At 41.6% G+C, this 24886-nt stretch overlaps 1 protein-coding gene across 2 annotated transcripts in view; it reads left to right on the top strand.

Moving 5' to 3' along the window:
• FIG4 (FIG4 phosphoinositide 5-phosphatase) overlaps nt 1-24886 on the top strand; it is a 330801-nt gene that overhangs the window by 209326 nt on the left and 96589 nt on the right. For both annotated transcript variants that reach the window (XM_083176914.1, XM_083176913.1), the window contains exons 22-23: nt 10768-10850; nt 11728-11814. In XM_083176914.1, coding sequence (XP_083033040.1) covers nt 10768-10850; nt 11728-11814 — 170 coding nt within the window. The remainder of the gene's footprint in view (nt 1-10767; nt 10851-11727; nt 11815-24886) is intronic.

The following is a 24886-nucleotide window of genomic DNA, read 5'->3' as shown; positions in this document are numbered from 1 at the left end:
ATTGTGATGTTTGAGGGCTTAGATCCTGGGCATGTGCAGCAACTATGCTTTGTCCCTTACACTGATGTGGTGGCAGCTCTATTGATCATACTATATACCAGTGCTATTGTTGTCATCACTTAAGGCCAGAACCCCCCCCCTGGCTGGCCCTCTGTGAACAGTTTGTTTCTAATATAAGCAACACATTCTACATTTCTTTGCAAAATACACTGTTGCTAACAGTATCATCTACTGATTAAAGTTGCTGACTAATGATGTCAAACAGACTAAAAGTGTATGCAATTTGCAGCATTAGGTGAATAGATTCTGATTCATTTTCAGAGTATACTGAGCTGTACTGAAATTCATTAAAAGGAAACACAATACAGCTTGCCTTTTTCCTCAGAATGCCTGTTGTATATGTACAGTGGTTGGTCACAACTGAGGTTTTATCTCTGCAATTCAGCAGCTACAGTTCAGTAGTCAGAATGTCATGTCAAGTGATTCCAGGTCATATCATAACTGTGCTAATGATTCCCAGTCAGTGCAGAGAAGTCTGTTTACCAAAAACAATTTTTAAAGCTTGCCCCACATATCTCTTCTCTGTTATTTTCGCTGTGGAGAAAATAAAAGGTTCTCTGGGTATAAACTATAGATAGATTAATAATACAAAGCAACAATGGTGCTACTGGTCACTCCAAAGTGCTATACATTGTGCACCAATCCTAATCAGATTTAATTGGCAAACCAACTTCTAATCCATTTTTTATTTCATGGTATAATTTAGATGAAACAGAAACCATAAAGTTGTTAGGGCAATATTTCCCTATTAACATCACATGAAGCTGACATAAGTTACCAGATGTAAACAGAATGGCAGTTTCTCAATCAACGTATTGGTCCATCACATTTGCATTTAATGTAATCTGGACAAGAAAAAAAACAAACAAGTTCAACCAGAACTCAACTAAATAAGATATACAGCCTACCCAGATCTGCCCCCAGTGGTCTGCCCTCACTCTCTGGCAGTGACATTTTCTTTTCCTAGATCTGCACTTACCACATGCCCCCAGATGTCTTCGCAACTGCCAGAGTCACCCCTACACCTAGATCTGCCCTTACCCTCTGACCAAGTCACCTCCTGTACCTAGATATGCCCTTACCACCTGCCCCCAATCTGCCTTCACCCCTGTCAGTGTCACCTGTATACAGAGATCTGCCCCAGGATCAGCCCTCACCCTCTGCCATTGTCATCCCCTGTACCCAGGGATCTGCCCTAAACCCCTGTACCCAAAGAGCTGCCACTTAAGGGGCACTGGAGGCTGATAGACACAAGGGACAGGGTAGGATGCTGAATTGACCGGGTAGGAGACTGCCAAGACAAGGGTCGGGAGGCTGTAAGGCCAGAAGACTGGAGTGTATACAGGGTCCGGGAATGACACGGGGCACAAGTCTGGCAGAAATGCCCTTTTTTTTGGTAGGCGCACAGCATCATTGGGGAATTTTGTTTACTTGCACCACTGGAGGTACAGTATATAGGTAGGCTATATAAAGCAGTGGGTAATGTTTGCTAAATGGCCAGTTGTTTGTTTTGTTGTGAGACAACTTTTGTGAATGCCCCACATTCCATTCCCCTTGCTTCTGTCCTCACCTCCCCTGCATTCAGTCTGTGCGGCACTTTGCAGTTCTGTATGCCCCTAGTAATCCTCATCCTCATGGGTGACTTTTTATTAAAGTTAACAAAGATACACTTCTATTGTATGGTGGTCACACAACTGCACTCTAAGGAGGTGATTAATTTGTCTGGGAGAATTAGCGGCCCATCTAATTTGGCCAGATGCTAGGTGCACCAATTTCATATTATATTTTAGTTACTCCAATCTAAAAATGTTCTGAAGCCCCTGCCTATTTAACATAGGCAGCTACCTGCTAACATTTTACTTTTGCCTTGTGACTATGGACCAAAAGTACTAAGGCAAAAAAGTGACAAAATGGAGAATGCAAAAGTACCAGACAATCCACTCCTAACAGCCACATCACAGGCTGGGTTTGAAGAATGACATTTTAGGAGTTGGTTGGTGGTTTATCACTCCATTTTATCACTTTTGAAGTCTTAGTACATCTCGCCCAATGTCCTAACACAAATATGCACATTCCTCATCAAAGTCACTTTTTTGAGGCCACACCTAGATTGCTCAGGGTTTAATGTTTTTTAATCTTACAATGTTATTTTATTCTACGTAATTAATAGTACTATACAATTTGCTTATGCTTTTTTGTCTTTACAAACTGTCTGCTTTGTGTCTGTTTAGCATGAACAAAATATCTTTTAGGTAGATATATAGGGCTTTATCCGCATGTACACGCCTTTAGGCAATTATAAAAGAGGGTAGGTTTAGACTGGGGGACAGGGGAGGTTAGGTTTAGCACTAGCGGGAAGCGTAAGGGTCAGGCTGTTGGGAGAGGGGTGGTTAGAGTTAGGCTGCTGCAAAGGAGGGTTAGGGTACATACGGAGCGCCTGTGGTATTCTCTGTACAGGGATGCCAGGGTCGGTCTTTTGATTGCCTGGCACCCTGACTGCCAGGATATGTATCCCATGTAGGAGAGGTAAATGGTGTCAAAATGAAGAGGAGATGTTTATGGTTTAGCATCTTACACTATTAATATTTATTACGCAGTTTGCAAGAATACTGTAATATTGTCAGATAAATTCCCTGAAAGTGATGAACTCTGTATGTAAAGAGTACATCTCTCTGAGGCCAGTCACAGTACTTGTTATGGCAACTCCCACCGCCCGACTTTTAAGTTTGCCAGAGCACAGGTCATGACCTGGACCTGTAGGGTAAGGTCAAATAGTAAAGAAATCAGGGGCAGAAATGAATTGAAGCATGACAGTCTTTCAGGGAATATGCAGTGGTATGTGCCCATGAAAAACACAGTGTGGCACACACTTTTTGTACAGTTGTAAAATAAATCCTATTTTAAGGTCTGTGTGCCCAAGGATGTATGTTGAGTTTCAGATGAATTGTGCCCAAGAAAGCGTGCGGATTTACTTGAAATATGTTCTCCATTACAGGATATGCATACCACCAAACTGTCCCAATTTTAGCAGAACACTCCTGCTTTTGGGGTACTGTCACACTTGAGAGGCTGAGGACGCGACATGCGGCCACACCCCTAGATTGTCCCAAATTAGGGGGTATTGTCCTTTGGCCACATGCGTGAAATCCTGAATCTCAGTTTAAAGGGACCCATACACGGTCCGTTAAACGGATCCGTTCGGGTCTCAATTAGCACGCTTCGCATCGGATCGCATGCCTAGTGCATGCAGTGTGCACTGCGATCCGATGCGAAGTTTAGCTAGTACAAAAAGTATGTGCAGCACATACTTTTTGTACCATACTATGTGATGCGCGGGAGCGCGCATCGCATAGTACTAAACGGACGGTCCGGGAACGGACCGTCTATGGGCGCCTTTAGAATGTTGAGAGATGTGGAGATGTGTGTTGCATAGTGATACAAAGTTAACTTTTCACATGTATCCTAAGGCTGGCATTTGAGCTTGTACTCTCCATGGGTCGCGAGCTGAAGTGAGTGGAAAGTGACTTGTTTGAAGTGAGGGGAAAGTGACCTGCGCTCAAAAGGGACTTTTTTGCACCACACCAATTCAGTTGGCTTTAGGTGGCTAAACTAGACACTAATTAGGATGGTCAGTGTGGTAAAAAAAAGATCAATTGAATATAACCCTGCGATCTCCTTATTAAGGTACAAAAAATATTGGAGTAAATTTGCCCAGTGTCTGGTCTGATATAAAGCAGGGTAATCATGACTAGGGCTGCCAGCAGCAAACAGAACAAAATCCAACATGAAATGATATCTTGTAACTTTCCAATTGTATCATCTCAGTTGTATATTCTGCAGCAATTACCTGAAATGGTTGTACTACAAAATATCTCACCAGGGGGTTAATTCAGCCTGGATCCCTAATCAGAGAATTTGCAGTGGACTGTGAGGAAGACATCACATTAGACAGGAGATCGGGCGGCGATAACAATTGCATCCCTGCCCAAATGTTTTGTTTTGTTATACAGTAATGAATGATTTCTAATTTTTACCTGTTTCGTTGTATACCATCTTAACCATGCATGGGAACCTTTGGTTGAACTACACATCCCAGCATGCCCTGCTACAGCTTTGCTATTTGGCCATGCTAAAACTGTTGCAGGGCATGCTGGTACACCTATTTCAACAACAGCTGGAGGGCCAAAGGTTCCCTATCCCTGACTAAACTGCGCATTTTACTAATCACTTAAAATCATTACATTTGTGTAGTTTATTGCTTCTAATAGCTATAAGTAGTTCTCAGGGACTTTGTGACGAAGATGATGATCCATATACCTTATGAGCTCTAGAACTCAGTTGACCCTTACAATACTTACTGCGTTTCACGTGATTTTTCCATTACTAGGAAAATCTATCAGAGAACTTCAGCTGTGATTGGAATGGAGCAGGAAGGCTTTTTTTCCTGTCTCTGACAGAGTAATTTTTGCAATAGCATGACCCCACAGCCGGAACTTTTAAAGCACCTTTTCTTCTGAGATGTTGTCAGCAGAATAGCCAAGATAAATTATTTTTTCATAAAAAGACATTTCTGTATTGTATGTCGACAAATCCATTTTTTTATGTAATACTGTTTTATATACAGCCTCAAGTAAACTGTATTACATAGTTTTTTACACCCTTGAAAGTTCTATATGAGTAATTTGTACAAATGCAATAATAACCTTTGGTACTCTGATGACTTTTCGAATTGACGATAAAATATGCAGTTAACGTTATAATAATGTCTTTATCTTGATAATGGATAGCTGTTACCGTCTTAAAATTGTAAAGCATTAGGTCTATTGCTACCACAAGTAATCCTCCATTTTATGAAGTACAGTATAAAGAGGGTATTTCCTTTGAGAACACAATATACCGCTTCCACTGTGGACATAAAATAGGTATGTCATTGGGCTCCAATGCTTAACACACAATGGGGTTAAATATTTAGCATTTTGAATGAGTGTTTAGCAAAAAATTAAGCACAGTTAGATTGTTCTGAAAATAATCTTTATTGCACCAAATGCGGCCATACATATATTATAGGTGTGTGTATAAATTGCGTTGTGCGGAACGTATTTTCTGCCTTTCAGTGTCTGACACAATTTAATGTAGTTGAAAGCTTACTGTACATTCATCTTAGTGTCTGCCCATTGTAAGTGCAATAAAATGAGAAAAAACATTTACATTCGCATTTTAGCATGCATTTGGCATTAAGTTTTGTCATAGACCCATATATATGAAAGTGCACATTAAAGACACATTTAAAATGGATGCATGGTTCACAAGTAGATTTACTTGTCTGGTTTGCCATTGATTTACTTGTCTTTTAAGAAGTTACAAATCCTATCGAAAACAACAGTGTGTATATAGCTTAAGATATCACAAAAACAAATTTTGTTTATGAATTTACATTTAGGGGTCTAGTTACTGTATGAAACAGTGGTCACATCTTTCTCTAGCTAAAGAAAAGAGTGGATGCTGTATCAGTGCTCCTTTCTATTTAACAAGATGGATACCGCAGAGAGATCACTGATTTCACTTGCACTCTTTCCTTTATTCAGCAGCTGCCAAATACCCCCAGGGGGCCTGCGGTGCCCAGTCTCTATACTCATCATGAGATTGCTTTACCACATGCTTGACTTTTCCCCCTGAACGGCCAGGAGGCTCATGAAAATTACATGGGCCAATCTCTGCCAAGATGGAAAACTTACTGAGTGAAGTGGGTGTACCCAGCATGTGATGATGCGATTTGCAATGACCTGCATCATCATAGCCACGGCTCCCTCTTTTCGCAATGCTGGTAATCTCTGCATTACAGTAATGTCCCCTGCACGGCCTCCTTAGCATCCTCACTCACCGGAACTGCCTTTCTAAACCCAAGCCACGCCCCTTACTCTGCCCCCTCTGTGCAGACCTGGCAGTCACCCTTCCCTGAATTTCAGCTACTAAGTATTACCCAATAAACTTGAATTGGGTACTTCCAAAGCAGGCTACAAAAATGGTTGCCTTTTCTACCCTGGATCCCTGTCTCCCCAAATCACATAATCCATTCTCTCTGAAACTAATATGTGGGGTAGATTTATGAAGCAGTGATAAGGGAGGAGAAGTGATACAGTGCCTGGTAATTTATCACCGGCCAATCAGCTCCTGTTTAAACCCAGCCTGTAACTTAACAGTCAGAAGCTGATTGGTCAGTGATAAAGTACCAGGCGCTTTATCACTTCTCCTCCCTTATCACTGCTTCATACATCTACCCCACACTTTGCATGAAGGCCACACAGAATGCTTCTTATCTTAACTGTACAAATAAATAGCATCATCAATGCAATTCCAGCTTATTTCCGAATTTGTCCTCACATGCACACAATAAAAACTTTATCTGAACCCTATAATTCAGGTGTCTTACATTTTTTTTAGTGTTTGATGGGTTGTTCTCCATGTATTTTCATATTTTTGGTGATTTGCTTTTTGTTTAATTTATTTTTTGCTGAAAATGAAGGGAGAATAATTTACAAGCAACAATCAAGGGCTTTATCATAGGACAAGAATCAAAATCTACACAGATGCCAAGTCTAGAAAAATCATTCTAGACCAATGATAAACCATGTATTGCAACATTAATGGTTTAAACATACTGTTACAGCAGTGAACAAGAGGGGTGAAGGGAAAACATAAAATGTGATGTGAGGGAAAGGGAAATAGGGCAAAGTAACATAGGAGGTTAGGTTGAAAGAAGACTTGCGTCCATCGAATTTAACCTTTTAGAGGACCCTTTAGAGCAGGGCTGGCCAATAGGTCGATCGTGATCTACCAATCGATCATGTAGCTCCCGCTGGTAGATCGCGTTCATGTCGTGTCCCGTGTAAGCTGAAGCCTCTGAGAGGTTCACAGAGGCTTCAGCATTCACAGTGATGCAGTGCGCGGGTGGCATCATGACGTCGCCCGTGCACTGCAAGTGAGGAGCCTGCAGCAGGAAGATTGGCAGCGGCGGTAGGGAGATCAGCAGCGCAGGGACTCGGGAGTGTTCAGTGTCAGTGGGGATGCTCAGAGGCAGAGAGGATACTGACAGCTAGAGTACAGTAAGATTTTAAAGTTGGGACATGGGCATGCATGTGGGGAGGGATGGGTTTCTCCAGTAAAGAGTTTTTTGCCTATATGTTTTTACACAGTGGGAGGGGGGAGGGGGGGAGTGAGTATCTTCACAAAGTTTGAAGCTTTGCGCCCCCCCCCCCCCTTAAAAGTGTGTCTGTGTGTGTATATATATATATATATATATATATATATATATATATACGAAGTGGAACAAATGGCGGCACTTGGAGACTAGTAGTGGAAAACAACACTTTTTATATTTTCATGGTGCAAAAAGATACCGACGTTTCGGGGGAGACCCCGTTTTCAAGGTGCAGAAATACAACAAACAAACATGTGTAAAGACCCTTACCTTTATACGGTATGGCAGAGCTGAGGTAGGAGCCCGTCCCCCACGTCCGCGTCCAGCGTGTAGCAGGAAGTAGCTTGTGCTGCACTTGGGTTGCCTAGGTGACCTGTGCATACAAAAGTAAACAGTGTAAACAGGAGTGCTGGAAACTGTGTAAGACAATAAAAACATAAAAAGCAGTGTCACATACATCCTGTCATATGCATACACATTAGTTCTGTATGGCCTGGGGGTCTTTACACATGTTTGTTTGTTGTATTTCTGCACCTTGAAAACGGGGTCTCCCCCGAAACGTCGGTATCTTTTTGCACCATGAAAATATAAAAAGAGTTGTTTTCCACTACCAGTCTCCAAGTGCCGCCATTTGATCCACTTCGTACCCATTGTTTTGGAAGGCACTGGAGCAAAGCACCAGAGGTGATTGAGTGCCGGTCCGCCCCTAAAACGTGTGTGTATATATATATATATATATATATTTTTTTTTTTTTTCTTTTAAATGGGGCACAAAACTTCATCACAGGCAGCAACTGGGACAACCTTATGCTTGTGAAGAGACCCCCGTCCCCCTCCCACTGTATAACAGAATTGTGCATATTTCAGTGTGGCATAATGTGAATTTCGACTCATTCTTTGTGTCATAATGCGAATTTTGCCGCATTCTATGTGAGTCATTGTGAATTTCGGCGCATTTCGTGTGGCATAATGTAAATTTTGACCCAGTGCATGTGGCAAATTGTGCATTTTGGAGCATTCCATGTGGCTGAATGTGTATTCGGTGCATTCCGTGTAGAAGAATATGAATTTCAGAGGATTCTGTGTGTCAAACTGTAATGTGAACTTTGGCTCTCTGGCATAATGTCTAATGTGTATTTCACTGGGAGGGGAATATTTTAGACAGGGGACCATGCCAGTAGATCCGGTCACCCCTGACTTAGAGGGTGTTACAGGGGTGTTACATCCCCTTTTGAATTTTTGTACATCCCCTTTTGAATTTTTGTGCTCCTGGATGTTTTTATCCAAACAATGGGCCTTATTTTGGTTCATTCTTTCTGGCAAAATCCTTCTTAGATGGGCAAAACCATGTGCACTGCAGGTGGGGCAGGTGTTACTTGAGCAGAGAGAATTAGATTTGGGTGGGGTTTTACTTCAAAGTGAGATCTATATTGCAGTGTAAAAATAAAGCAGTCAGTATTTTCCCTGCACAGAAACAAAATGACTCACCCAAATCTAATTCTCTCTGCACAAGTTACATCTGCCCCCCCTGCAGTGCACATGGTTTTGTCCATCTAAGAAGGATTTTGTCAGAAAGAATGAACCAAAATAAGGCCCAATGTTTGTCCAACCTTATTTTAAATGTATTTATTGTGTCTGCGGACACCACTTCTTCTGGAAGAGAGTTCCATACTTTTACTGCCCGACCATAAAAAAGCCTTTCTTTGGAGGGTATAAAATCTTCTCTCCTCCAGCCTGAGCACATTCCTACTTGTCCTACCCCAAAGTAAATAGGGTTTCTGACAGTTCATTATATTGTCCCCAGATATATTTGTACATCTTAAGCATGTCTCCATGTAAACGACTCTCTTCCAGCATAAACATTCCTAATTCGGCTAATCTGTCTTCATTGCTTAATGACCCCAACCCTTTTATTAGCTTGATTGCCCTTCTCTGGAATTTTTCCAGCTTTATAATGTCCTTTTTGTAGTGAGGAGCCCAGAATTGTACTCCAAATTCTAGATTATGTTGAACCAGTTCCTTGTACAGTGGCATAATTATTTTGGTGTCCCTAGCTTCCATAGGGTGTGGATCGTTTTATCGACCACACTTAGGTCGACAGTCAATAGGTCGACATGCAACTAGGTCGACATGGTTGAAGGTCGACATGGGTTTAGGTCGACATGGTTTTTTTCTCTGTTTTTTTTACCCGAATGTCGACATGGACACAGTTGGAAGTCAACCGCTGCCCCTCGCATCCCTCGCAATGCTTCGGGCACAGTGCCTCACTGCGCACTGCACACTATTTTATTCTCCCACCATGCCCTAGTGGATGGTAGGGCATGAAATACCGCCTCTCGGCTCAAAGAGCAGTGAAAAAACCCATGACACAGTCAGAGAAGTGAACACTGAAAGAGCGATCAGATAGGTTAGATGTGAACCAGGAAAAGGGCTGTAAGACCTAGGGAGTGCAGTGTTTGTCACATGGAGATGAACCTGTGCGAGTTTAAATAGAGAAGCACCTGATGTCACAGGCCTGCATCTGATCACATGCTCACACCTAGCAGGAATCATTGCAAATGACATGCATATATAAATGTAGTTAAAAGTACTTTCCATTTAACTCTCAGTATTTCGATATACTGAATGTTATTGTGTTTATAGAATATGGATTTCTTTCTTGGTAAGTTACATTATACATAGAGTTTATTTGTAATACTATATGTTAAATTCTTATAAATTCACCGACTGTGGTCTCTGAGAGGGTGCTGCCTTCGGGTTTTGTGCAGACCAAATGGTCATTGCTGGATGTTGAGATTTGGTAGAGCATAAACCATTTGTTAAAAGCTGTGAAATGCAATTGACATGCATTTAGAGTGGCTGATCCTGGGATTTCGGGATTAGACTGTGCATGCGCAGTCTAGTGCCGGGCAGTGTGAGCGCCCACTCAGACGCTGCCCGGCTGTTCCCGACCCCAGCATGTGGCTTGGTCATAGGTCACGATACGCAGGCCACACCTCCGCCACCGGAACACTCTATCACTCGACTGACTGCTTCCAGCGGCACACAAACACCTCCAATGCACAACATCACATCCACCAACTGCCTCCAATTAGTGGGTTCGCGCACCCCTGCTGCTGGCTCTGGGATGCGCAGAAGAAATTGCATAAGTAGCGAGATTTCACACATTCCCAGTGAGCCAGCCGAGTAGGCAGAGGTGCTCCCCCTCTTTTGCGGACAAAATGTTACTACATCTTGTCGGTGTCCCTTCCTGCTTTGCCTCGTTTATGAGGCGAAGCAGGAAGTGTTATAGTGGTGCGATCAGCGCTCATGTTGCAGGTGGGGTGGATAAAAAAATGTGCAGTAGCATTTAGAGATTAAACAGGATGTGTGTTTCTAAATTGGAATATAAGAATTAAAGGAGCAAGACAATTAAAAAGAAACTATTTTCGCCCCTTCACATTGCAACAAGGTGTGCAAAGATTCTCCTTCTATTATTTTGCTTACTAAAGTGTTTGCCTTTTTTCCAGACAACTTATCAGTCAACAAAAGAGACGTATGGTATTAATCTCTCTGATGCTCCTTCAGAGGTTGATCTGCAAATCTATACAAGGTAATCATTTTGTTATGATTTCAAGTTTGGCATGCTATTTTTAGATTAAAGGAAAATTAATGGTGCCTTATAGATATTCTGAGAGTCATAGGGGTTTATTTATACCCCTTTTACACAAAAATCCCAGATCCGACCCGGTATTTGCAACACAGTTCCAAGCCAGGTCAGATCTGATATTTGTTCCGTTTACACTGCTGTGCTGACCCGCAGTGTAAACGAGGGCAGCACTTGGAGATGACATCATCTGCACCCCCCCACCCAACTTCCATACAGTCCACCGTACGATGCAGTCCGGAGGATGGGCTTCCCCATTGCTATAAATGGGAGCCTGGTCGGATGACCTGGCATATCCGTTTACACTGCCCACTACCCAGGTTCTGCCCGTGTTCCATCCTGGTCCGGACCTGGGTAGACGGGTTGACCCCTTTTACACCGCTGCTGACCCAGGTCCACAAGGGAAAAACCCATGTTTTTGCAGCAATGTATAAGGGGTATTACTAAGATGGGAGTTCTTTTGAAATGGAATGTTTCCCATAGCATTACTTCTTATTTATTTAGCACCTTTTTATAAGATAATACCTAGAATCTGATTGGTTGCCCATAGCAACATCCCATTATCAATCAAACTCTCATCTTTGTAAATTTGCCCCATCATCTGTTCCATTGTAGTCTTAAAGCTGTTACTTCATGTTTTATGACAATTTTATTTCTGTGTATTTGTGTATTTTATTATTATTTATTATTGCTATTCTCCTTTTGCACCAATTTTTTTTCATAACATTTGCCCTAATACAACTTATTTTTGCCAAATACTTTGTTATACTATTATTCTGTTAAGTGTACCCTGACTTACAGTACATTGTATTGTCTGGACTAGGTTTGTGCATCTGGGTCTCTGCCAACATAGACAAGAAAAGAGAAGCTTTAAAACCAGTCAGTGGCCCATGGACACAATTGCAAAACTGTAAGTTCTCATTTGTAAATTCTTTATTTTCCTTGCTTAGTTTTTCTTTTTTTTTTGTTTAGATAGAATGAACATCCACTATTACAGTGGTAGCCATCTCCAGTCCTCGAGAGCTACCAACAGTTCACGTTTTGTAGATCACCTTGCCGGTACACAGGTGCACTCATTAGTGACTGACGCATTATAAATGTTCCACAGGTGGAGCTAATTACTTCAATTATGATTCTGTGAGACCTGGAAAACATTAACTGTTGGTAGCTCTCGAGGACTGGAGTTGGCTATCCCTGCACTATTACATATACAAAAATATCATGGAATTACCTTTGTATGTTTAGTGTAACAATGGTTTCTTTGTCAAGATAAATATTTCCAACTACTGTAATTAGTCCTTGTATATAACAATTGTTTTTATTAACTTTTGTTCCTTGTGCAGCCAAGTATCTTAAAGTGAAGTGAGGATTTTAAGGAATATATTGCAGCTTAGCATTGTTGGTCACACAATGTCTGGTCTAGGGTCAATTAAGTAATTAGCAGGGATTTCCAAATATACCACACCCTATTAATATTGGGTATCTAACACCCCAACAGTCAGGATTCCGACATTCATTACCCCGACGTCGGGATGAGAAAGGGGCATGGCCGCGAGCTGTGGCCGGGAAGAGACGAGCTGCAGCCGGGAGCTCGGCAGTTCCCGGCCATTCTCGGCAGAACGAGCCCGACTGCTTGTGAAGTCGGGCTTGTTGTGCCAAGATCCCCTGTTCAATGCTGTCAGGGAAGACTGCATTGAATAGGGCACCGCAGCCATCTCCCCCGTCGGTAGATGGCTGCGGGAGATTGAATACCCCCCTTGGTCTCTCTAATCAAGTTCAAGCCTGCATTGGTTAGAACAAGCTATTAATGTTGTTCTTAATCATTACTAAAGGATTTTAAGGAAGAGATTTACGTAATGTACAGGGCGGGATTAAATATGCATTTCTATTGTCTACTTTCTCCTAATAGCTGTTTTTAACTATAAATTACAGTGTAAATTGTATAAAATGTTATCAGCATTTTGAGGTGTCCATATGTAAATATTTGCAAATTAGATAATCAGAAAAAAATCTCTGTTTTATTATGGGACTATATTACCAACAAACAATGAATATATAATTATTAACATGAACAAGCTGTGCCTGAAATTGACATTCAAGGTCTATTTCTCTCCTGAATGCAAATTTTGGACATTCTTATGATTTTTTCTAAATGGTTAAGGATGCAAGTGAACTGCATTTAGTTAATTGTTTAATAATAGCCATAGCCATATTTTGAGTGATCAGAGGAATATATTCAAAATTAGTTCTCAGAGTATTTACTGGCAGATGATAGTCTGAGAAAGTCTCTTGTAGATGAAATGCGACAGAAATAAAGGTACAATACATTGAAGAGACTTTTTACTCAGTATTTTGAATTTCAGACTACTATCAAGCCAATTTTTTCAAATTTGAAAGTGATGATGGGCATACATAAGAACGATTTACATTCCAACCAGTCAACTTGTTAAAATAATCTAATCAGATAATCTGACAGTGTGTGGGAGCAAACAATAATCCACCATTTGCTCCCACAGAGTCAAAAATAGCCAAACACAGTTGGGGGAAAATCAACCATATTTGATTTTTCCGAACTATTCGTTGAAGTCACAGTAAGTGGCTATTTCCCCCAACTGACCGATAAGTAGACATACACTGGCCAGCAGTGTCTGCCCGCTCTTGACACCATACACATGCTTATCATTGATTTCTGTGGTGATATTGCGGAAGCCAGTGAGAAAAAGTAGGGGGGCAGCTGTAGCAGTCCATCATTGCAACATGCTATCCCTATCACTCTGGGAACTGTGACTGCAGTGGTGATGTTGTGGGACCTGGGAGGAGGAGCAGGGACACCTGCAGTGATAGATGCTCATATGCAGAGGCAATCATGGTTAACGGGATCATAGGCACTCATGGAAAGGTGGGCCATAGGCATGCTTGTCAGACAGGAGACAGTGGAATATATTGGGAGGGGAGATTAATTTGCACAAGAGGTTGGAGGAAGAAGCACTCATGGGGGAAGGGGGAGCAGAGGTATGCTTGGTGAGGCTGGAGGTAGTTGTATATATTGGGAGGGGAGACATGATACTGTAGGTGAACATGGGGAGGTGAGAGGCATAGGGAAGAAGTCTCTGAGACATGTGAAATACACCTTAGGATACTAAAAGAATTGAGTTCTGTCATAGCACTACCATTATATCTGGTATTTGAGGAATCAATAATCTCGGGGGACAGTACCAAGGGACTGGCGCATAGCTAACGTAGTACCAATATGGAAGAAAGGTAGCAAAACTAACCCTGAAAATTATAGCCTTATATCCATTGTGGGGAAAATATTAGAAGGAATAATAAGAGATAGTATCCACAATTTCTTAGAACAGGATATAGTTATAAGTAAGGTTCAGCATGGGTTTGGCAAAAATAGATCATGTCAGACTAATTTAACTAGTTTCTATGAGAAAGTCAGTAGGGGACTGGACTTAGGGAAATCTGTTGATGTAATTTGCTTGACTTCGCTAAAGCTTTTGACACGGTGCCTCATGCTTTTGACACAGTGAATTTCGGCCCATATCCGTGTGGCAAAATTTGAATTTCAGCTCATTCCGTGTGGCAGAATGTGAATTTTGGCACCTTCCTTGTGGCATACTATGTGGCATACTGTAATGTAAAGTTTAGCTCATTACGTGTGGCATAATGTATAAGGGGAGTATTGCACTGGGAGGGAAATATTTTGCACAGGGATAGATGCCGGAAGATCAATGGTAAGCAAGTGTGCAAAAGTCCAGCCACGACTGCTGTATAAAATAGCGACAAGCGCATCAAAATCTGTCCAGCGGCTCTCAATATTGTCTCGAATAAATAGATATAAAGACAGATACTTATCATAGATTTTATTTGGAATAGATAAATTATTAATATTTATATATTATTTTAATCAATTTTAAATGGCTTAAAATCTATTTTTTCCAACATGTAAAAATCGGTGTAAAAAATCATCTTATAGTAAATGAGTTTTAGCCCCGGAACATGACATTGACTTAGATTCATTTCTATTGATCAAAAAATTGACCTTTAGTATGTAAACCTCCATGCCATTCCCTTCTTATCATGCGTATACCATATACTATGATGTTAAGTCGATACCATATAGTCAGCGTGCACAAGGTCAACATGGACAAAAGTTGGCGGTCAACAGGTCCATTGTCGAGTTGGACTTTTTCATATGTTGCCATCCACTTGGACTCCCATTGCAAATGATAAAGTACCTGGCCTGAAGCATGGCGAGCACAGCAGTACACTACTTGGGTTTGACGGGCTCAGTTGTCGACATTGACACAAAAGAGGTGAAAAATGCATCAACCTTTTCATGTATGTCAGAATCCACTTTTTTCCCCATTTCACTGTTTTCGTTTGTCAACCTTTTTCCTGGGCCGTCAACCTATTGGGGTTGACCTAGACACTGTTGATTCCATGATCCTCACCCATGGTTGATGCCGTATAATTTTTTTACTACCTATTTATTTATATACTAAATATCATTTACAAATGTCACAACTGCTTTGCATGAACAGAGTGCTATAAGAACAGAATGGTATTTTATTAAATTAAAGATCATTGTGTATATAAGAGTTTAATGCAAATGCACAGTATAAGAACTACATAAAATTAAGTACTTAATTTTACATTTATCAAATAAATCTTTAATGTATATTAGCATCAACAAACATATTTGAGCATCACTGCACTGCACTCTCAAGAAATGTGGCTGCCATGGTAACAAAGATTTCAGATTCTGTACCTTTTTACCATCTCATACATTCCCCCCACCTCTTTTTTCTAACGATAAAATGTCAGTGCTTTTCTCAAGAACAGATTAAATCAGTGTTAACTATTTCAAGGCCAAACACAAAGATTTGTTGATAAAAATATGGATCCGATATAAAATGACATTGCGATTTAAATATTTATTTACATTTTTGTTAATAAATTAAGAGACTTGGGGAATGACTTTTGTTATGTAACAAATTGGTGGGAGGTGACATTTGCTCTACAAATTAACCCTTTGAGTGCCAACGTCTCTGAGATGTTCAAAATATCTGCTAAATATAGCAGTGTTGCTCACATTTGTTATATAAATTCAAATAAAAAATGTTGTGTAAAAAATATATATTTTTAGTAAACATTACAGGTCATTGGGCCAGATATACTAAGGGGGGTATGCAATGTTGGATCACGGCTGTCGATCCCCGCCGACAGCCATGATCCAGGCCTGTTTGTGGTCAGATTGACCGCATAACGACAGACTGGATTCAATGTCCCGCCTGCCGATGGGCGCAAAGGGGGCGTGGCTGCGAAAACGGCCATGGATTGTCGATCTGCGGCCCGGATAACGACAATCCACGGCCGTTATCTGCAGAACAGGCCCAACAGCTTCTGAAGTCGGGCCCGTTCTGCCATCATCCCGCATCAATGCTGTCGTTAATGACAGCATTAAATAGGGATCCGCCGCTATTTCCCACATCGGAAATAGCGGCGGCAGATTGCATACACCCCCCCTAAGCTTGCAAAGTGATAAAATAGAGAGTGATAAACCACCAGCCAATCAGCTCCTACTTGTCATGTTACAGGCTGTATTTTAGAAATTACAGTTACAGTAGGAGCTGATTGGACGGTGGTTTATGATTCTTCATTCTATCACTTTTTCAAGCTTAGTACATCTGGCCCTTTATATGAATAAAAATGTTTGTTTGGCAATTATTACACCTATTTTGACAAATACACTTGGCACGGCTAAATACATTTGTACAGAATCTTCTATTATGACAAGTCTTTTTTTTACCTGTTTTTTTATTTCTCATGCGTCAAGAGATGAACTTTGAGATTGTGCGTGTTCTCTAAAGCACTGACACTTATTCACATGCATCTTTGTTGTATCTTATGCTTCTGTTTAACCCATTCATTTTTATCTACAGGCCAATTTCACATAGGGTATTATTATTCGTTTGGGTGCCAGGTATGCGACAACTACGGTGCAACCACCCCTGGGACTAAATATATTTTGCCACTTTTTAGCCTGGTCGTATTCCAACCTTTTTATGTGTGGGTATTTTATGAATAATCACCTATATAAAGGTTTGGATATGACCCGACTAAAAAGTGACAAAATATATTTTGTACTATTTTTGTTTCAAGAACAGGTTACAATTTCAGAGTTTGCTCTGGCAAAGTAAGTTTACCCAAAAAAGCCAAAAAGTGTTGTTTTTTTTACAATTTTAAGAAATACATATAATTCTTGATTCAGCATTAGTCCACTATTCCAAAACAGCAAAAAAAGATTTTACAGGCAGTTGTACATAATTAAAAATCTTTCTCAAATGGACAAAACCATGTGCACTGCAGGTGGGGCAGATGTAACATGTGCAGAGAGAGTTAAAGTTGGGTGATTTATTTTGTTTCTATGCAGTGTACATACTGCTCTGCTTTATTTTTAGAGTGCAATTTAGATTTCATTTTGAACACACCCCATCCAAATCAAACTCTCTCTCTGCACATGTTACATCTGCCCCACTAGCAGTCCAGCATGGGTTTGCCTATTAGAGAAAGATTTTTCTTTTGTGACCCATGCTGAATCAGGCCCTAAATCTGCAAATAATAGATAGAATTGTTGCAAAAGGGAAAAAAAGTCTCAGTCTCCTCGCTGGCGTGGCTGCTGGCGGGTCGCCAGCGCGTACGTTCTGGTGACCCGCCAGCAAGGATGGGAATAGGAACATACTGTACTTGTGTAGTTTCACAGCAGCAGTTGCATGGTCAGCGTAGCGTCCCTGTCAGAATCAGCGTAGTGTTCCCGTGGCCACCTCCACTATCCATGCCAGCCCGAAGTGTGGCAAGTGTACGCGTCCTTACAACTTGTTCATACCTCTACTATCCACGTTGGCGTGTAGTTGTTTTTATAAAGTGTGGCGAGCCGCTAAGCCCGAAGCATGGTGAGCGGATGAGGAATACACATCAAGTAATCCGTGGGTGCTCGCCACGCTTTATCAAATCAACTCCACGCTGACGAGGATAGTGGGGGTATGAACAAGTCGGGAGGACACATACCGCATCCCCTCGCGGGACTCGATACGCTCGCCACGCTTCGGGCTGGCATGGATAGTGAAGGTTCGAAATGGAGGCATTTGCCAGTATGTAACATGGAGCACTGGCAAATGCGTCCTTCATTGTGCATGAGACGCACTTGCGCAACGCACCGCACACCCCCTTGCAGGAGACGCACGCGCTACTGAACCCCTAACCCTATCTGTCCCCCTGAAGCGGACACAGGCAGGGTTGCTGTACCCTGCCACAAGAATCACTGAGATGCACAAGCGTCTGAGACGCTCGTCCGTCTCAGACAGATGGAGCGCCTCTATGCCGGAGCCCGCATGATCCCCTCTCCGCCGGCGTCCACCAGTGCAGGGGATCTGGCAGTTACCGGCGCTGTGTGAGAGACACTCACTAGGCTTGCCAGGGACGCCGGGGACAGAGCTGCAGCTCCCGGGGACAGTACGGTGACTAGCTGCCTGACGGGGACACTACATTGACTACGCAGGGCTGCCACGGAGACACTACGCTGACCACGATAGGCAGCCGCTGGGCTACGTTGACCACGTAGCTTAGCCTACGCTGAAAACTTGGCATAGCCTGCCGCCATGAAACTACACAAGTACCGATTTATTTATTTTAAATGTGCCTCTTTAATAAAAATTTCATTATAAAAAAATGGCATATCCTTGTTAAAGAGGAACCAGAAAGATTGAATAAAAAAATATTAATTCACATTGCACTATGTAGTCACAGTGATGGTAATACATACTTTCTGACTTAATGGCTATCCCCGCTGTGGTGGGGCATGCCACTGGAAAGTGGGTGGAATAGAGGACCTGATGATTCATTTACATCAGGCTTGTCCAACCTGCGGCCCTCCAGATGTGCTAAAACTACACATCCCAGCATGCATTGCCATCATTCTAGCATTCCCTAATAGCCAAATTGTGGCAAGGCATGCTGGGATGTGTAGTTTTAGCACATCTGGAGGGCCGCAGGTTGGACAAGCCTGATTTACATGATCATGGACCCTTCCCCCACTTAACATGTCATCATTTCCAGCAATGTGAAGTGACAGTGGGGCTGCAGTTATACAATTCATCAGCAATTGTGTCTTCTGCTGTGGCAAATGCAGGATTTCTAGGGGGGGTTTCCAAATTCAGTCCATAATCTCGCACTCTGTGCAACATTGGAGCAATGCGGTAGTCTGGGGGAGCAGTAGAATAACCAAGGAACGGTCATCGTACATTAATGTACTGTACACATTGGTCTTTTTATACACTGGATATTGTATAGTGTACAATATTACTAGCGAACCCTATAGATCAGGCATGTCCAAAGTCCGGCCCGGGGCCAATTGCGGCCCATGCCGTCATTTCAAGTGGCCCGCAGCCTCCAGCCAGAAGCGGGCGGAGCATCAGATGCAGGATGCACAGCACAGCACACTAAAGGTGGTGTCCTGGCGAGCATGCCTTTACCTTGCTGTCTGCAGCAGTGAGGAGGTGCCGGCTGTCACAGTGAGATGTATTTGGCGGCTTTCGGGCAAGTGGGCGTCCAACCCCTGGACATTAAGAGACGGGGGGGGGAAAGCTTGGGACATAGTGATTGGGTGCACCGTGGGGGAACATATAGTGAATGGGGGGCATACAGTGAAGGAGCGGCAGGCTGAGGGACATACAGAGGAGGATGGTCAGGCAGGGGAATATAATGTGGAGGACATACAGTGAATGGGGGCACGCTGGGGGACATACAGTGAATGGGGCAGAGTGGGGGACCATTCTGATGTGATTAATGATTCAAAGAATGTCAGGCTGATCGGTCGGCCCCCACACATTTCACCTCACCAAATCTGGCCCTCGTTGTAAAAAGTTTTGACACCTCTGCTATAGATGGTCTATAATAGGCTGTATCAAACATTTAAATAATATCAATAAGTGGTCAAGAAAAGGTTAAATTTACCATTATAATAAATACACAAACATAATGGATCCAGTACTGCATTTTCTAAGCTCCTATTCTCCCACCTCATGGTAAGGCTCCTGTCTCTTCTTCCTGGCAACTACTCTGGTCTAGTGCACTGATAGATGACTCAAGTCCACACACACACAGCAAACTTGTTAGAAGCTGCTACCACTGGGCACGCAACTCTGTTTTGTCTCTTATACTGCATACTGTTGTTGTTATTGTTGTCATAATTTTAGCCCCTTGCCATGAGGAGGGGGTTTCCAGGCAACCACCTGTGTTTGCCTATGTTCTGCCACCTGGATCCCACACTTTTTCCTTGTATCTTGGTTCCTATTCTTTCCTGTCATATGCACATAATGGAGTTCATGTTTGTATAAATACTGCAACCTTTTAATTCAACAAAATCAGACTTTTTAATTTGTATTTATAGGCTGATTCCTAGAAAATGAATTTTCATTCCAATTTTTTTTTTTAGCTTTTTAGGGGTGCATACAGGACAGGTGCTATTTAATTCTATTAGGCAAGGACTATGCTGGTTCACTCTTAGTAGCTCCAATATAGAGAGAGAGGTTCTATTACTTTACATGTATGTATGATTTGCTGATAATTCAATATTTATGATAATTTCTCTTTGTATGTATGCATACATACTAGGGTGGCCAATCCCACGTTCGGCGGGATCCCGGAATTTGGCCCCCAAAACGCTGGGATTTCAATCCCGGGATTGGAGTTCCCAATACCGGGATTTCAGGATTAGACTGTGTACGCGCAGTCTAATGCCGGGCAGCCTCTGAGCAGGTGCTCAGCAGCTTCCCAGCTTCTCCCATCCCGGGCAGCGCAGCTCTGCGCAGCGTGCTTACGTCAGAGCTGCACAGGCTGCCTCCATCCTGTCCCCGGCCCGAACAACCGCCCAGCAATGGACCAAGCTGACCAGTGGACCAGCCCGCTCACCATCAACCCAGCTCATCCTCCCACCCTGGCTCCATTTCCCCGGCTCATCCACCCGGCTGCCGGGAGCACCACGCATCTGGAAGTAAATATGCGGGGCATCCGAGGCTGGTTTTTTATTTTAGGGAAGTCAATCTCGGGAATCCCAGGATTGGGCATTTTTCAATCCCGAATTGCCCCCGGGATTGGCATCCCTAATACATACATACACACGTGCATACAATACTGCAAGTTTTAAATAGGTGTGGAAAAAATGCTGCAAAGTAAGAATGCTTTAAAAAATAGAAGTGTAAATAGTTTTTCTATCAATTAACAAAATACAAACTTAATGAAAAGAAGAGAAATCAAATCAATATTTGCTGTGACTGCCCTTTGCCTTCAAAACAGCAGCGATTATTATAGGTACACATGCACAGATATTTAGTAGTATTATAGTCAGGTGTATGATTAAGCAATCCATACCAAAAAAAAAAAAGTGATAATGATCATCCTTTTCATATGTAGGTTGAAACACAGACATTTAGTGAAGTATACACAACTGTGTAAGATGCTTAAAACTGGGTGAGGAGCAGAAGTACAATCCCGAATAAACAAAGTTTTTGAGTCCACTACAGGGTTTCTTAGACCGCAGATAGCCCAGGGTATATGAAACAATATTATCAGAAACTGTTTGATTGAGGACTTTGCTAGAAATTAAAACTCTAGATGTATACAGTGATAAGATGTAGATACTGTCTATTGATTCCTCTTCATCCCCCCCCCCATTTTATATAGTTCATACATAAATGCTGCAGTTGATTTCTCAGTGATTTAATACTATGATAACAGAAAACTAAAAATGTATGTAAAAAGTTTATCAAATATACATTTTCGCAATCAAAATCTATAATGACGTAGACAACTGTATAACCAAAATCATGATAAGCCGCTACACAGCAGAAATATTATTCTTGATTTTTGTTGATAACTCTTACTATCCACCCATTGTGATCAAAAAGATACAAAAGCAATTTTTGAGAAATTGTTGGTTTTATTACTTTTGAACATGTTTCATTGACCATACAACTGCATTGTATAAGCATTATAAATAATTATTATTTTATAAATAACAAGAAACAAGGGAGTTATACTAAAAGATTTATATTAGACTGGGGTTTCAAGATGTGCCGTTCAAGCACTTTTGAAAAAGCACAAAGAATTAGGCAGTGTTAAAGACCGTAGAGGCAGTGGTCGGCCAAGGAGACTTAAGTACATCAGTTGAAAGACACATCATGCTTACTTTCCTTTGAAATTGGAAGATGGGTCCAGCAGTGCTATCAGCTCAGAGCTAGAAAAAAACAGTGGGTCCCAGGTACACCCATCAACAGTTTGGAAAATTCTGACTAGAAGTGTACCTCGTGGTAGAATTGCGGCCAAAAAGCCATATCTTTGAAGTGGAAACAAGGCCAAGCAATATGAATGGTGTGCTCTGGACGGATGAGTCAATATTTTAAACATTATGATGTAAGAGAAGGCAGTTTGTTCGCCAAGGTAAGGAGAGCAGTACAATCATGAGTGTCTGCTGGTACTTATTCATCATGAAATGTTATCAGGGAGGCATCTGATTGGCTCCAAATGTATTCTGCAGAAAGACAACAACTCCAAGCAATAAAGCCAATGTCCTAAAGAACAATCTTCAGATAAAGAAGAACAAAGAGACTTGGAAGTGGTGATATTTCCCACATCGAGTCCTAATTTCAACATTATTGAGTCTGTCTGGGAATACATAAAGAGACAGAAGGGTTTTTAGCAAAGATCTGTGGTTAGTTTTTAAAGATGTTTGGAACAACCCAAAAGAATTCATTCTGCTTTAAATGCAAAAGGTGGTCACAGCAAATACTGATTTAATGTAGATTTCTCTAGGATTGTTAGCTTTGCATTTTAATTGATAAAAATAAACTGAACTTCTATTTTATAAAGCATTTGTACTTTACAGCTTTGTGTTCACACATCAAAAAAATAAATATACACTTCAGCGCTGTCCCATGAATATTAAGCAGATATTAACTTGCTCATAGATATTGAGGTTGATCGTAGTCCTCAATTATCTTTGTGAAAAATTGGGGTCTCCTACTGACCTCTATGGGGGTCCCTATATGCACATAAAGGTATCTTTATGTGGCTTCAAAGATAGTCTCCCTTCTACTTCTTCTGTAACCTCCTGCCTCTTCAACGCTCAATATAGATGTTACTGACCTGATAGATAGGCCCTATTTACACGTAAAGGTATCTTTAAAGCAGGATCTTAATCTTCCAACATATTCCACAACACTTTGTATCCAATCACCAAAAACCACATCAAACGCCTGATAGACAGACACTCACCTCAATCTGAGGCCCTATGTGCGTGTAGCAGTTTCTTTGTTTTTCCTCCAGGTAAGGATATTCTCCACAACCAGTATTCTCCGTAAAAAATATTTATTCCATGGGTGTACACATAAGACAAACAATAAAAATATATTTAAAAACAATGTCACACTCTAAATGTGTGAGACCAAAAAGTCACTCTCTTCCCGCATCCGGAACAGGTTGAGGTGAGTTTGCTAGATGGAAAATAGCAATGGGTCTCACCATAGAGTGTGTCTCCTTCCTCTCACCGACGCGTTTCGGGCTATAGCATCAGCCCTTTTTCAAGGTGTAAGGGGTTCATGGTCTGGGATGGTTTTTATACCTGTCCCCTAGATTGCCATACAATCAAAATCTCCAAAACCTGGGCCGGAGCGGAAAGTGACCACATCCTTTTAACCCACCTAAATACCTATCTAATACAACATTGCAACCTAGCTACATTGCTATTGCACAATATACACACAAGTAATAAAACCAACAAGCATTTAAAATGGTATTAGTAGATGTGGTATGGATCGTTTTTAGACTCCTGTCCCGGAGTTGTGTCCATTTTTTCATTTTCTCCGCCACGCACCTGTATAGGTTATTATTCGGGCGTAACGTGACTTCCGGTCTCCGAGATGGAAAACAAACGTCCAGAAATGAAGTTCCCGTCTAGCTAGCAGGTGTCCCGTTTCCTGCTTCCTGTATGACGGACCTTCTATTTCCTTTGTGTGAGACACAGATATCAGCTGGTTTCTCTTCCGGATATCCCGGTCGCCATCTTTGATATTACATTTTCATAGGGATAGATGGTATTGCTCTATGTCCTTCCTTTATGCCACCATATTGTAGCCATAAACGAAAGTAGCTCCATTAGGATTTTTTAGGGACAAACAACATAAAAAAAGATATATTAGTAAAAATTACCTCACAAAAAGCATTTTACTTCAAACGCTACATTTAGCCCATTAGGCTCTATTGTTTTATGTGAGTAAATTTTTTTCATCTCAGTACATGCAAGTCGTTTCTCCCTGTCATTAATCCTCCAGTTCTCTTTGACCACAGTTATCCCACAAAATGACAGCAAATGTTTAGTATCACTATCATGTGTGTTCTTAACCCCTTACCGACGCAGCCTGTTTTTGCCTTCCTGACAGAGGCCTTTTTTTCAAATCTGACAGGTATCACTTAAGTGGGGATAACTTTTTTTTGCTTTTACTTATCCCAGTGATTTTGAGATTGTTTTCCCGTGACACATTGTACTTTAAGTTAGTGATAAATTTTGGTCGATACAGTTTTTTTTTTTGTGTGAAAAATACCAAAATGTCGTAAAAAAATTGAACATTTTGCAATTTGCAAAATGTTACATTTTCTGCTTGTGAGACAAATAATCATACCACTCAAAATAGTTAATAACTAACAAAGACCATATCTATACTTTATTATTACATCATTATTTCAACCTGCTTTTAATTTTTTTGGACACTAGGGGGCAGCAGAGTCAAAATTATGCACATCACACAGTAAACGCTGCTTTTGGCTGTTCACGTTTGAACAGCCAATCGCAGCGATCGCCCATGGCGGGGGGCATCGCTGCCCCCCCTGGGCAATGAGGGAAGATGTCTGCTGTCAGGGAC

Source organism: Crinia signifera, chromosome 3 (genome assembly GCF_055691185.1).
Source record: "Crinia signifera chromosome 3, ASM5569118v1, whole genome shotgun sequence".
Classification (NCBI taxonomy): domain Eukaryota; kingdom Metazoa; phylum Chordata; class Amphibia; order Anura; family Myobatrachidae; genus Crinia; species Crinia signifera.
This window is presented reverse-complemented; position numbering and strand designations above follow the sequence as displayed.